Source organism: Sapajus apella, unplaced genomic scaffold (assembly GCF_009761245.1).
Source record: "Sapajus apella isolate SASKATOON/1434 unplaced genomic scaffold, GSC_monkey_1.0 scaffold160, whole genome shotgun sequence".
Lineage (NCBI taxonomy): Eukaryota > Metazoa > Chordata > Mammalia > Primates > Cebidae > Sapajus > Sapajus apella.
Genome location: NW_022437100.1, coordinates 1,992,320 through 2,005,921, shown reverse-complemented (window position 1 = coordinate 2,005,921; position 13,602 = coordinate 1,992,320). Strand labels below are relative to the sequence as shown.

The 13,602-nt window shown below is 55.8% G+C and overlaps 1 protein-coding gene across 3 annotated transcripts in view; it reads left to right on the top strand.

Moving 5' to 3' along the window:
- The window catches only part of KCNJ4 (potassium inwardly rectifying channel subfamily J member 4), a 28,534-nt gene extending 19,645 nt beyond the window's left edge, over positions 1–8,889 (top strand). For all 3 annotated transcript variants that reach the window (XM_032266609.1, XM_032266610.1, XM_032266611.1), the window contains exon 2: positions 7,047–8,889. In XM_032266609.1, the coding sequence (XP_032122500.1) occupies positions 7,086–8,420 (1,335 nt within the window). In that variant the 5' untranslated portion in view covers positions 7,047–7,085 and the 3' untranslated portion in view covers positions 8,421–8,889. The remainder of the gene's footprint in view (positions 1–7,046) is intronic.
- Positions 8,890–13,602: the final 4,713 nt, after the last annotated feature.

The following is a 13,602-nucleotide window of genomic DNA, read 5'->3' as shown; positions in this document are numbered from 1 at the left end:
CAGCAAGTCACATCGCCTCCCTGGCTGTCTCACCCAATAACAGTCACCTCGAAGGCTGGTGGTGGGATGACATGAGACGCATGACCACCCAGCAGGCTGGCACTGGCCACTGCTCCCGAGGCTTGAGCTGCCCACTCCTGTCTAAAAGAGCAGAGTTTCAGGCAGGGCTGGAGCTGCTGCCTGCATGTGGCAGGGCCTGGTGGAGGTGCCCCTGCAGCAGCCACCGTGTTTCTGGTCAGTGGCACGGGTCTCGGGGAGGGGGGATTTGCCTTGGAAACCTTCCATGTCACTGAGACCCGCCGAGGCTGCTGCAAGATGGTCAGCTCTTCATTTGCAAAGGGGGTTGTGGGCAAGGACAGAGAAGTTAGTGTCCTAAAATTGTCAGGAAAACCTAAAAGTTGGCAGGGTTGGGGTGGTCTTTCTGCCTCCTCTGGACCCCCAGAAGGCAGAATCTCCAGCCCCTTCCCAATTCCTGAGGATGGGGCAGGATGGCTGGTGTCAGGGGTGACAGCCTGCTGGGCACCTGCATGGCTCCCCTGAGGCCTGAGCTTCCTGCCACAGCTGTTGACTTACTGCACCACCTCCAACACGGCGCCGGGTCCTGTTCTTGGCCTCCGTTTCCGCAGCTGGCCGGTGAAGTCTGGACTGGAGACTTGCAGATTTTGGATGTTTACAGCACAGTGAAATTAAAAGAAGGCTGGACACACTGGCTTATGCCTGTGATCCTGGAATTTTGGGAGGCTGAGGCAGGAGGCTAGCTTGAGACCAGGAGTTTGAGGCCAGCCTAAGAAACTTAGTAAGACCGTACCTCAATAAAAAAAAAAATAGTAAGTTTTTAAAAATTAAAAGAGAAGTCTGGGCCGGGTGTGGTGGCTCACACCTGTAATCCCAGCACTTTGGGAGGCTGAGTCAGGTAGATCACCTGAGGTCAGGAGTTTGAGACCAGCCTGACCAACATGGTAAAACTCTGTCTCTATAAAATAAATAAATAAACAAATACATAAATAAAATAGAAGTCTGGTAATTGGTATAGCATTGTCACGTCTTCATTTTGCCAAGAAAATACATTAACATTTAAAAAGCAATCAGTATCTCCCATCCTCATCACTTCCTAAAGAAATGTTTGCCACTGAAAGAGTCCCAGAATATAAAGGACAGCAGCACCATTGATCTTTTTTTGAGACAGTCTTGCTCTGTTGCCCAGGCTGAAGTGCAGTGATGCAGTCTCAGCTCACTGTGACCCCTGCTGGCTGCGTTCAAGCGATTCTCATGCCCCTTCCTCCCGAGAAGCTGGGATTACAGGCGTGTGCCACCATGCCTGGTTAATTTTTTGGTATTTTTTGTAGACCCGGGATTTTGCCATGTTGCCCAAGCTGGTCTTGAACTCCTGGCCTCAAGAAGTCTGCCCACCTCAGCCTCCCAAATGCTGGCTTTAGAGGTGTGAGCCACCATGCTCAGCCCATTGATCCTTCTTTGGCTTATTTTGCCATGGGCTAGTGGCCCGCACTGGGGGTTTGGGAAACCCCAGGCCCCACCTCACCAATCCCTTTGGTTTTATCATTTATGCCAAGCTCTGTGACCAACCAAAAAGCTGGGCAGGGTGAGTAGTCCCTTAGCTATAGGAGGAACGGACCCCAGGGAGAGGAAGAACTTCTTCAAGGTCATATGCCAGGGTGGTGACAGAGGACCTCTCCACCTCCCAGTGCCTCTATCATAGGAAACATGCCTGAAACTACGTTCTCCTAGTGCACATTCCACACAAGCAAATTAGTCCAGTTCCCTGCATCCACAAAGGGTTAAAGCAGACATCTAAACAACCAAGGCTCTCTTTCTTTCTTTTCTTTTCTTTTCCTTCCTTCCTTTCTTTCTTTCTTTCTTTCTTCCTTCCTTCTTCCTTCCTTCCTTCCTCCCTGCCTTCCTCTCAATTTTTCCTTCCTTCCTTCCTTCCTTCCTTCCTTCCTTCCTTCCTTCTTTTCTTTCTTTCAGTGGAGTCTAGCTCTGTCACCAGGCTGGAGTGCAGTGGTGCAATCTTGGCTCACTGCAACCTCCACCTCCCAGGTTCAAGCGATTCTCCTGCCTCAGCCTCCCGAGGTAGCTGGATTATAGGCACCCACCGCCACACCCAGCTAAATTTTTTTTTGTATTTTTAGTAGAGATAGGCTTTCACCTTGTTGGCCAGGATGGTCTCGATCTCCTGACTTTGCGATCCGCCCACCTCAGCCTCCCAAAGTGCTGGGATTACAGGCATGAGCCACCACACCTGGACGTTTTTTTTTTTTTTTTTTTTTTTTTGAGATGGAGTCTCACTGTGTCACCCAGCCTGGAGTACAGTGGTGTGATCTTGGCTCATTGCAACCTCTGCCTCCTGGGTTCAAGCAATTCTCATGCCTCAGCCTCCTGGGAAGCTGGGATTTCAGGCACCTGCCACCACGCTTGGCTAATTTTTTTATATCTTTAGTAGAGATGGGGTTTCACCAAGTTGGCCAGGCTGGTCTTGAACTCCTGGCCTCAAGGGATCTGCCTGGCCTCCCAAAGTGCTGGGATTATAGGCGTGAGCCACCGCACCTGGCAGGGCTCTTTTTAAAAGAATATCGCTAGTCAGACGAGGATGGTGCTGAATTGTCAAGGCCTCTTAACTCTCTCCTGCCATCACTGGCCTTCCCCAGGAAGCCCATGTGACAAGGAAAAGAAAACCTGGCCATCCCCTGGTGGTTGTCACATGAGAACACAATGCCAAGTTCATATGCTTCTTTTTTTTTTTTTTTTTTTGAGACGGAGTTTCACTCTTGTCCCCCGGGCTGGAATGCATTGGTGCCATCTCAGCTTACTACAAGCTCTTCCTCCCAGGTTCACGGGATTCTCCTGCCTCAGCCTCCCAAGTAGCTGGGATTACAGGCTCACACCACCATACTCGGCTACTTTTTTGTATGCTTAGTAGAGACAGTTTAGTAGAGACACCATGTTGGCCAGGTTGGTGTCAAACTCCTGACCTCAGGTGATCCACCTGCCTTGGCCTCCCAAAGTACTGGGATTACAAGTATGAGCCACCAAGCCCAGCCACTTTTCACTTTTTTGCCAGGCCTTGCATGGGTCAGTCTCAAATTAGTAGCTGAACCTCTCACTCCTTCTAAAACCATCTGTGGTGGCAGCAGCGTGCACGTATTTGAGCAGGTCGCTGCAGACCAAGGGTCTTCAGGGGGATGGGGTGTCACAGGGACTGCTCCATGGGGAAGGGTGCCAGGTCTGAGGAGTGCCAGGGAGGTAGCTTTCCTGCTAAGCTCCAGAATGTGCTGGAAGCACTGGGAACCCCAGACAGGGCCCAGCACACAGCAAGGGCTCAGGACACCTGCTGTGGGCTCTGGAGAAGGTGCCAGGGTGAGGGGTAAACTATGTCCCCATCGGGCTGCACTGTGGAGCCCAGTGGGCTGGTGGGGGCTGGGGATTGTGGAAGCTCAGGGTTGACCCTGGGCACTCGCTAATGGGGAGGAGCAGGCCCTGTTGGCGAGGGGATGCCCAATCTCGGTATCCCATCAGGGGATCGGCTCCCTTGCTCCCTTGTCTGCAGCACCAGGTGAACCCGCTAGGTCAGGAGCCAATCCCCCGGGCAGAGAACCAGGGATCCCCTGGAACCCTGGGCTTATATTTGGCTTTGGGCAAGGCCCCCTGCTCTCTCTGGAGCTCAGTGACCTCACCCATCAAAGCCCCAGGCCGCCACACCCTGTCCCCTCTGCCTCTCTCCTGCACACCTGTGGATGGTGGTCGTTTGGACTGGCTGGTTTCTTCTCTTCTCTTGCCCCAAAACCCACCCCAGGGAGGAAGTGGATGAGGAGCTCTTGGGGTGCGGGGGATGAGGAGGCCTTGCTCAGGGCTGGCCCATCTGGCCCCACTCTGGGACTCTTAGCGAGTCCTTCCTATCTCTGGATCTCCTGGGCCTCAGACATAAAATGAGGGTCCTGAACTCGGGGACCTGATGCTCCTGCCCTGACAGTCCTCAAGGCATTTCAAGCAGTGGAATAGAACAGGGGGAAGATCTTCAGCCAAGTAAAGCCTCCCTGAAAACTCTATTTACAGAGCAGAAGGTGCTCATGGCCCCAGACCCCAGGGTTTCCCCCTGGAGCCCTGGCTGCTGGGATGCTGTGGGAGGGACACGGAGGGTGTGGGCCTCCCAGCTGTGAAGAGCCAGCATCATGTTAGAGGCCACGCCTGCGTGACCCTGCCTGTCTCCCGCATATCTCATTGGCCCCATTTTCTTTCCTTTTCTTTTTTTTTTTTTAGAGATGAAGTCTCACTCTGTCGCCCAGGCTGGAGTGCAGTGGCACGATCTTGGCTCACTCCACCTCTACTTCCCAGGTTCAAGCAATTCTCCTGCCTCAGCCTCCCTAGTAACTGGGATTACAGGCATGTGCCACCATGCCTGGCTAATTTTTGTATTTTTGGTAGAAAAGGCGTTTCACCATGTTGGCCAGGCTGGTTTTGAACTCCTGACCTCAGGTGATCCACCTGTCTTGGCCCCTCAAAGTGCTGGGATTACAGGCGTGAGCCACTGTGCCCAGTCAGCCCCGTTTTCGAGATGAGGAAACAGGTTCAGAGTAGTCAATAGCTTGCCCAAGTCTCACAGTGAATCTGGGGCTTCTGGCCGAGTGCGGTGGCTCACGCCTGTAATCCTAGCACTTTGGGAGGCTGAGGTGGGTGGATCACCTGAGGTCAGGAGTTCAAGACCAGCCTGGCCATCATGGTGAAACCCCATCTTAAAAAAAAAAAAAAAAGTTAATGAGAATCTGGGGCTTCAACCCAGGACTGTAGGAGCCAGGGAGCTCTTTGGGAACCAGGGGAGTAAGGGGAAGAACTCGAGTCAGGGTGGGTGACTGCGGGGGAGGGGGGGGGCAGGGCTCACTCTCCCTGGGCCGGGAGAGGGAGTTTCTCTGGGAAAGAGGCAGGCTCTGAGGCTGTTGATCTCTAAATTATAGCGTTGGCGCGTACCAGTTGCTGCGGCAACCGAGTTGTCCTGAACCGGGGAAGTGTATAAACATTGCCACAGATGCACAATTAGATCAGGAAGAAGAATAGAACAGAAAATAGAAATTCCAGCCTTATGTAATTCTGGGCCAAAATGTTATTGGGAACCCAGGCCCAGTCCTGGCCCTGCCAGCTGCTGGCGCCCGGGGCAGCACTGTGTCTTCCCTGGGGACCCAACGGCTGGGAGGGGCAAAGAGAGCATCTGTCCTCTACGGGTGCTGTGCACATCCTGCCACCCAGTGGAGGGAGAGGCCCCCTCTGCTGCAACAGCTGGGGATGCTTGACAGGCAAATCCTGCCTGTCACCAGCTCCTGGGAAGTGTGGGAAGGAAAGCAGCAGGATGATGGCTTTAACCCAGCGCCCACTGTCCCCATAGGTCCCATGAGGTAGGGAGTTTTGGTCCCCATGTTAAAGATGAGGACATCGAGGCTGATAGAGGTGAACAGAGGTTCCCGAGGTCTGTCCTCCCCTCCCACTCCCTGTCTCCCCGCCATCCACTCATCAGTGTTGGTACCACGTGACTTCTTATCCACTGTCAGCTTCGTGGCCTTGGGCAGGTCGCTTTCCCTCTCTGAGCCACCTGGGACATGGGAATATCGATGTCTACAGAGGAGTTGAAGATGAGGGCTCCCCCGTCCTCCATCCTGACTGTCAAGTCGGATTCTTTCCCAACTGCTGCTCCAACAATTTGGGGTCCTGGCTGGGAATTTGGGCTGAAGGATTCAAAGCAACTGTGGGAGGGAAGAGTCTAAGAAAGGAGCTCATACCCAGGTGGGGCTGCAGGTCCCAGTAGAACTTTCTTTTTTTTTTTTTTTGAAATGGGGTCTGGCTCTGTGGCCCAGGCTGGAGTGCAGTGTCGTGATCACAGCTCACTGCAGGCTTGACCCCCTGAGCTCAATAGATCCTCCCGCCTCAGTCACCCAACTAGCTGGGACCACAGGCACGCACCTCCACGCCTGGCTAATTTTCTTATTGTTTGTGGAGATGGGGTCTCACTCTGTTGCCCAGGCTGGTCTCGAACTCCTGGGCCCAAAGGATCCTGGCATCTCAGCCTCCCCAAGTGCTGGGATCACAGGTTTCAGCCCCTGTGCGCAGCCAGAAATTTCTGAGTGACAGAACTCTCCTGTGTCTTCTCTGTCCAGTGTGGTGGCTGTTGACTACATGTGGCTCCTGATCACTTGAAATGTGGCTCGTGCAAGGAAGGAGCTGCAGTAACATTTTATTTAGTTTTTTTTTTTTTTTGAAATGGAGTCTCGCTCTGCTGCCCAGGCTGGAGGACAGTGACACAATCTTGACTCACCACAACCTCTGCCTCCCAGGTTCCCAAGCGACTCTCCTGCCTCAGCCTCCTGAGTAGCTGGATTACAGGCTTGAGCCACCACGCCCAGCTAATTTTTGTATTTTCAGTAGAGACAGGGTTTTACCATGTTGGTCAGGCTGGTCTTGAACTCCTGACCTCATGTGATTCACCTGCCTTGGCCTCCCAAAGTGCTGGGATTACAGGTGTGAGCCACCATGCCCTGCCTATTTAGTTTTAATTAAATGTAAAGAGCCACACGTGGCCAGAAGCTATCGCACAGGAGGAAGTTTAGCCCTCAAGAATTTGAAAAGTGCAGAGATGGAATCTAGGGAGGGGAGCAGGCCCAGAGCTTCTGCAGCTCCCTATGCTCAGGGCAAGCAGGGCAGAAGGACAGGGAGAACCAAGATGGGCATCAGGAAGCTTCTAGAACAGTGAGCATAGGAAGGCTGGAGGGACAGTGTTGAGGGGCAGGGATTAGGACCTGGATCCTATGGCTTTAGCTTCCTGGTCTGTGGACCCCAATCTTGAAGCTGGGCCAGGCTCGGGGGCACTGGCTCAGATCCTGTCATCAGAATCACCTCCAGTGCCATCCTCCACCTGCCGGGGCAGAGGAAGTCTTCGGTCCCGGTCCAGGCTCACCTGCTTCTGAGCATCTTGGAGCTGAGTCTGGGTGGCCCCCTGGGGGCCCCTCACTCCCCAGCGTCTCACCTGTCCGGCTTCTCCTCCACAGGCCCTGCGTCTTCCCAGGTGACCACGCCGGCTTCAGGACATGCACGGACACAGCCGCAACGGCCAGGCCCACGTGCCCCGGCGGAAACGCCGCAACCGCTTCGTCAAGAAGAACGGCCAATGCAACGTGTACTTTGCCAACTTGAGCAACAAGTCGCAGCGCTACATGGCGGACATCTTCACCACCTGCGTGGACACACGCTGGCGCTACATGCTCATGATCTTCTCCGCGGCCTTCCTCGTCTCCTGGCTCTTTTTTGGTCTCCTCTTCTGGTGCATCGCCTTCTTCCACGGTGACCTGGAGGCCAGTCCAGGGGTGCCCGCGGCGGGGGGCCCAGCGGGTGGCAGCGGGGCGGCCCCAGCAGCCCCCAAGCCCTGCATCATGCATGTGAATGGCTTCCTGGGTGCCTTCCTGTTCTCTGTGGAGACACAGACGACCATCGGCTACGGGTTCCGGTGCGTGACGGAGGAGTGCCCGCTGGCGGTCATCGCCGTGGTGGTCCAGTCCATTGTGGGCTGCGTCATCGACTCCTTCATGATTGGCACCATCATGGCCAAGATGGCACGCCCCAAGAAGCGGGCACAGACGCTGCTGTTCAGCCACCACGCGGTCATCTCGGTGCGCGATGGCAAGCTCTGCCTCATGTGGCGTGTGGGCAACCTGCGCAAGAGCCACATCGTGGAGGCCCATGTGCGGGCCCAGCTCATCAAGCCCTACATGACCCAGGAGGGCGAGTACCTGCCCCTGGACCAGCGGGACCTCAACGTGGGCTATGACATCGGCCTGGACCGCATCTTCCTGGTGTCACCCATCATCATCGTCCACGAGATTGACGAGGACAGCCCGCTCTACGGCATGGGCAAGGAGGAGCTGGAGTCGGAGGACTTCGAGATCGTGGTCATCCTGGAGGGCATGGTGGAGGCCACCGCCATGACCACCCAGGCCCGCAGCTCCTACCTGGCCAGCGAGATCCTGTGGGGCCACCGCTTTGAGCCCGTGGTCTTCGAGGAGAAGAGCCACTACAAGGTGGACTACTCGCGTTTTCACAAGACCTACGAGGTGGCCGGCACGCCCTGTTGCTCGGCCCGGGAGCTGCAGGAGAGTAAGATCACCGTGCTGCCCGCCCCACCACCGCCTCCCAGTGCCTTCTGCTACGAGAACGAGCTGGCCCTCATGAGCCAGGAGGAAGAGGAGATGGAGGAGGAGGCGGCTGCAGCGGCTGCAGTGGCCGCGGGCCTGGGCCTGGAGGCGGGCTCCAAGGAGGAGGCGGGCATCATCCGGATGCTGGAATTGGGCAGCCACCTGGACCTGGAGCGCATGCAGGCCTCCCTCCCGCTGGACAACATCTCCTACCGCAGGGAATCTGCCATCTGACCTCCAGGCCCAGCCACGCCACTGCCCGCAAGAGCCTCTGCCGGGCGTGGGATGCCAGGATACCCCCTCCACACTCAGGACAGAGCTGACCCTGGCTCCCTGGACCTTCTGGAGGAAGGTGGGGTTTCAAAGACTGGGGGACCCCTTCCTCCTGACCCCAGCACCCAGGCCTGGGAAGAGCTCGGCCCCATCAGCCTGAGTTCCCCCAGCGCCTACTCCTGGTGGCTCTGGGTCCCGGACCCACCACCCTTCCCCCACTGACTCTTCACGGACGTGCCCTCTTTGCTCTCAGAACCTTGGGGAAGGTGGCTGGACCACTGGGTGAGGGACATCTCGGGGTTTCAGGGCGGGCAGGGGGTGAGTTTGGGGAGGGAGGGAGGGGGGTGCGTTTCTTTTGCATGACTGTGGCCTGTTGCTCATGACTTTCTTTTGTAAATATCTATAAATGGAGACAGATGGAGACACCAAATTCACCTTCTGCTGTTTTTACCTACAGGACAAGGAGATGCAGTCCCTCTCTGAGCACCCCTCCCCACCCCGCCCATCAAGCCTAGCCCTGTCCCCTGCTCAGCTGGCTGGCCCCTAGAGGCCCTCAAAGCCAGCCACCTCCGACTTGGATGGTGTTGGGTTTGACTGCACAGGTGGGACGCCGAGGGGCAGGATGAGGGACTGTTCCTCCCTCTCTCCCTGCAGTCCCTCTGGGCACGGGGGCCGCCCAGATTGACAATGGAGTTTGTAACTCTGCGTGTGTGTGTGTGTGTGTGTGTGTGTGTGTGTGTGTGTGTGTGTGTTGTTTTGAGATGGAGTCTCGCTCTGTTGCCCCAGATGGAGTGCAATGACGCTATCTCAGCTCACTGCAACCTCTGCCTCCTGGGTTCAAGCGATTCTCCTGCCTCAGCCTCCCAGGTAGCTGGGATTACAGGCATGGGCCACCACACTCAGCTAATTTTGTATTTTCAGTAGAGATGGGGTTTCACCATGTTGGCCAGGCTGGTCTCAAACTCCTGACCTCAGCTGATCCACCTACCTCAGACTCCCAAAGTGCTGGGATTACAGGTGTAAGCCACCACGCCTGGCTGTAACTATATATTTTTAATAAATTATATGGTCCAGTACGGGTAAACTGGTTGAAGATGGAGGGGTGAGGAGAGAAAGAGCGAGCAAGCACATGTGTAATTGTGCCTGTGTGTGTTATGTGTCTGCCTGTGTAGTGTGTGTGCCTGTGTATCTGGCCATTTCTGAGAGACAGACCCTTGGAGGGAACTCTATCACCTGCCATTCTCCTTCCTGCCAGTCAACAGAAGGATCTGGAGTTGGCATCAAAGAACCAAAACCTTTGATGTCAGAGCTCTGTTATTTAGTAGCTGTGCGACTGTCAGCTCTTGGCTTCAGTTTCATCATCTGCAGAATGGGATTAATCACGCCTCCCTCCTGTGATGATGGGCAGGACAGCCCTGTGTGGATGTCAGCCAACCCTTGCTAACTCAGGTGGAAGTGGGAAGGGCCCACCCAATGAACACCTCCCTACATACATGCAGATGCACACAGCGCTGGTGCGAAGGGCACAGGGGCCAGGAAACCTGGTCACAGACTTGACCAAGACAGCCTTGGTCCCTGCTCTCTGTGGGACTTTGGGTAAGTCCCTTCCCTTCTCTGGCTTTAGTTGGCCTATTCTACGTGACAAGCCAGTGCAAAACGGTGAGCAATGATTTCTCCTCTCTTAGGTTCCCGTGGGTGGGCTGGGGTTCCTGGCTGATTTTTCCTGGGCTCACCCGGTAGCTGTGCTCAGCTGGAATGTCAACGAGCCTGGAGGACCCTCAATGGCCCCACGCGTATGTCAGCCGTTGGCCTGGCTGCTTTCTGGGGGGGCTTTGCTTCTCCTCCAATAGGCTGTGTCACATTCCTTCATGGCGACTCGGGAGCAACCTAAGAGGGTGAAGGGAGAAGCTGCAAGGTCTCAGGAGGCCTAGCCTTGAACTTGGACATAACGTCACTTCTACTGCAGTCTATCGGCCAATCCAGGTCACAAGGGCAGCCCAGATTCTAAGGTTGGGAAATTAAACTTCACCTTTTAGAAAAGAGGCAAGGTCACGTTGCCAAGGACCTGCTGACCAGGAGGCTGCTGCGGCCATAGTTGGTCATCTATCCCAGAGCCTTGGCGTTTGAGGCCCCCCACTCTACTTCTATTCTACACGTAAGGAAGCAGAAGGCACCCTCCCGAGTCCCAGGAATCTCCCACACAAAGGTGCCAGCTGCCTCGGGGGAAACAGCGAACCGGCACACAAGCTGAACTGCAGTGAAGCACAGCAGGCTGCCTTGGGAATGACCACGTCTCACCAGCCCTGGCAGCATGGCCTCTGTGTGGGTAAATCACTGCGCGCCCCATATGCTGCGATGCTGCGCAGGGAAACTGGCGGCCTCTCTCCTGGAGAAGGAGCCTCGCTTGGGATCCAAGGCTCCCAATAGATAACTCATAATGTCTCTCATTTGCATAACACCTTTCAAGTCCTTGGGTTCATTGAACTCTTAGGAAACTCCGAGGGGAAACCAGACAGGAATTATGGCCTCCTTTTACTGATGAGGAAATAAATGGAGGCCCAGAGAACCAGGTGGGTGGTGGCTGGAAACAAAGTGAGAACGGTCAGAGACCCAGGACCCTGCTTCTCCTTCACACCATCCTCTCCCAGGTGGAAGTTGATGAGGGGGAGGGGCTGCTTCCTTTCCTCCTCTGCCCCCTCCCAGATTTCCCAGAGTGCACCTGTGGTCTTTGCTCCCCAGCCCAAGAGCCTGTGGGGGCCACTCAGCAAGAAAGAAATTCAGTGGTGCATCCATTCACATCCGGAAGGACCCCTGGTCTGCCTCCTGGGTGAGAACACCCCAGGGTCATGAGAGATGTCGTTTTATCCAGCCCTGCAGGTCCTGGGTGGCTCTCACCAGGTCTCCTCCCTCCTCCCCAGAATGCCACGGTTCCCTGGGCTATGAGCAGTAACCAAAGAGGACTCAGGCTCAGGCGCCCCAGACTCAGAACCTTTCTCCTGGAGAACATCTTAGGGGATGTCCGCCCTCCTCTAAAATGTGCGAGAGGCCAGGATACACAGTAAGGAAGGGGTACCCGTGGGGTTACCCCCAAGAGGGCCTGCCATCCACCACCCAGAGCAACATGGGGCATTCCAAGGTCCCTCCAGGGACTTCGCCAGTTTGCGGCTTGCTCAGGTACTCGGGGAAATTGTTCTTTTAGGAGGGGCCTGGTCTCTCTGGTGACATGCAAGGTGACCCCTGTAGGGTCACACAGAAGAGGCAAGTGAAGGCCCAAAGTCAGGACTTCTGGAGTGCCAAAGGGCAGTGCCAGTGTGGGGGAGGGGGCCACGGGTGCTGAGAGCCCGCAGCTGCAGGGAGGCTCCCAGGCCGCACCGGCTGCGCTGCAAACTCCTGCTGGCTCAGCTCTGCTCGGGGCTGACTCACCTTCCCTCTCCCACCTGTTCCTCTTTCACAGCCCTCCCACCTGCCTCCCTCCTCGTGCCGCTCCTCTGATCCCTCACTCCACGCTGGCTCCTGCGGCGCTGAAATTTGGGGATTGCTGCGTCTGGGGGTGTAAGAACCTTAGATGTCACAGAGCTTGGAATCGTGCAAACGGGCGGGCTGAAGGGGCCTTAGAAATGCTGCCAAGCCCTCCTCATCCCACACCAGAATCCCTGCAGAGCCAGGGCAGGGAGACCCCTCTACCCTGCCCTTCCCTCTCTTCCTCACTTCGGTCACAGCACCTGGGGGAACGGGAGTGGTGGACCGGGTGGAGAGAATGAAGAGAGTATCCTGCATGTGAAGAAAGGGAGGAAGACAGGTGGGGAGGAAGGGCCAGGCACAGTGGCTCATGCCTATAATCCTAGCACTTTGGGAGGCTAAGGCAGGTGGATCACGAGGTCGGGAGTTCGAGACCAGCCTGGCCAAGATGGTGAAACCCCATCTCTACTAAAACTATGAAAAATTAGCTGGGTGTGGTGGCATGCCTCCCAGGTCCAAGTGATTCTCCTGCCTTAGCTTCCTGAGTAGCTGGAATTATAGGCATGCGCCACCACACCCAGTGAATTTTTTGTATTTTTAGTAGAGACGGGGTTTCACTATGTTGGCCAGGCTGGTCTTGAACTCCTAACCTCTTGATCCACCCACCTCAGCCTTCCAAAGTGCTGGGATTACAGGCGTGAGCCACGGCAGCCAGCCTTCAATTTTTAATGACTACAGACTGTTCATAAAGAGGTTGGCCAGGCGAGGTGCGGTGGCTAGGATTTTGTTCATGTGGCCTTCAGAAGCTGGCAGGAGGTCTGGAGGAGAGGTGAGGACGGACAGAATGGGCACTTGGCAAAATTGGCCAAGCCGAGCTTTGCCCCTCCCCCGATCACTGGCCACCCCTCACTCCACTGACTTCCTGGAGCCTGCAAGGACATTCTTCACACAGCCCTGTGGGAATCCCACAGCCAGAAGCCGGTGCCTGGATCCTGGCCCTCAGCTCACACTCCGGCCCCACCCCCTAGAGATTCTAAAGGTCGTCTCAAGGTCATGAAATGAATACCTGTTGAGCATCTTCTGTGAGTAAGGAAGGCCTTGTTTTAGCAGAAAGCATTCAGCACTGAACCAAACCGACAAAGATGTCACTGGCACGTGGGTCCCCGCCCTTCAGCCTTGGGCTGAGAGTCCCGAAGCTGGCTTCTGGCTTGGGCCCTGTCACCGACGCCTGGTGGGACCATGGGCAAATCCCTGCCACTCCCTGCTCAGGCTTGGGACAGCAGCCGGGGTTCCTTGGCCATGGTCACTGGAGCCGGCCTGTGCAGCTGCAGGGGCTTTGGTCACAGGCCAAGTAAGCCAGAGCCCCTGCTGGGCGGAGGCTGCTGTCAGCTCTCACACTGCCTGCAGCGAGAGGGAGGCCAAGAAGAGACCCTTGGGTATCCCCAGTTTAGAGGAAGACAGGGATAGGGTGGGGGAATTAGAGATATCACACAGAGGAACAGCCACAGAGCCCTATCCAGAGTCAGAGCTCCTGACCTTCTGCCTGTCACCACGGTCACTTTCTCCCGGGATGTGGCCCCTTAGGATGAGGGTCTGGAGGCCAGCACCTCTGGCCTCCTGGGGCTCCTGCTAAGCAGGACAGAGGCTCAGCTCGTCGTCCTCCCCTTGCCACCCCCAGAACCTC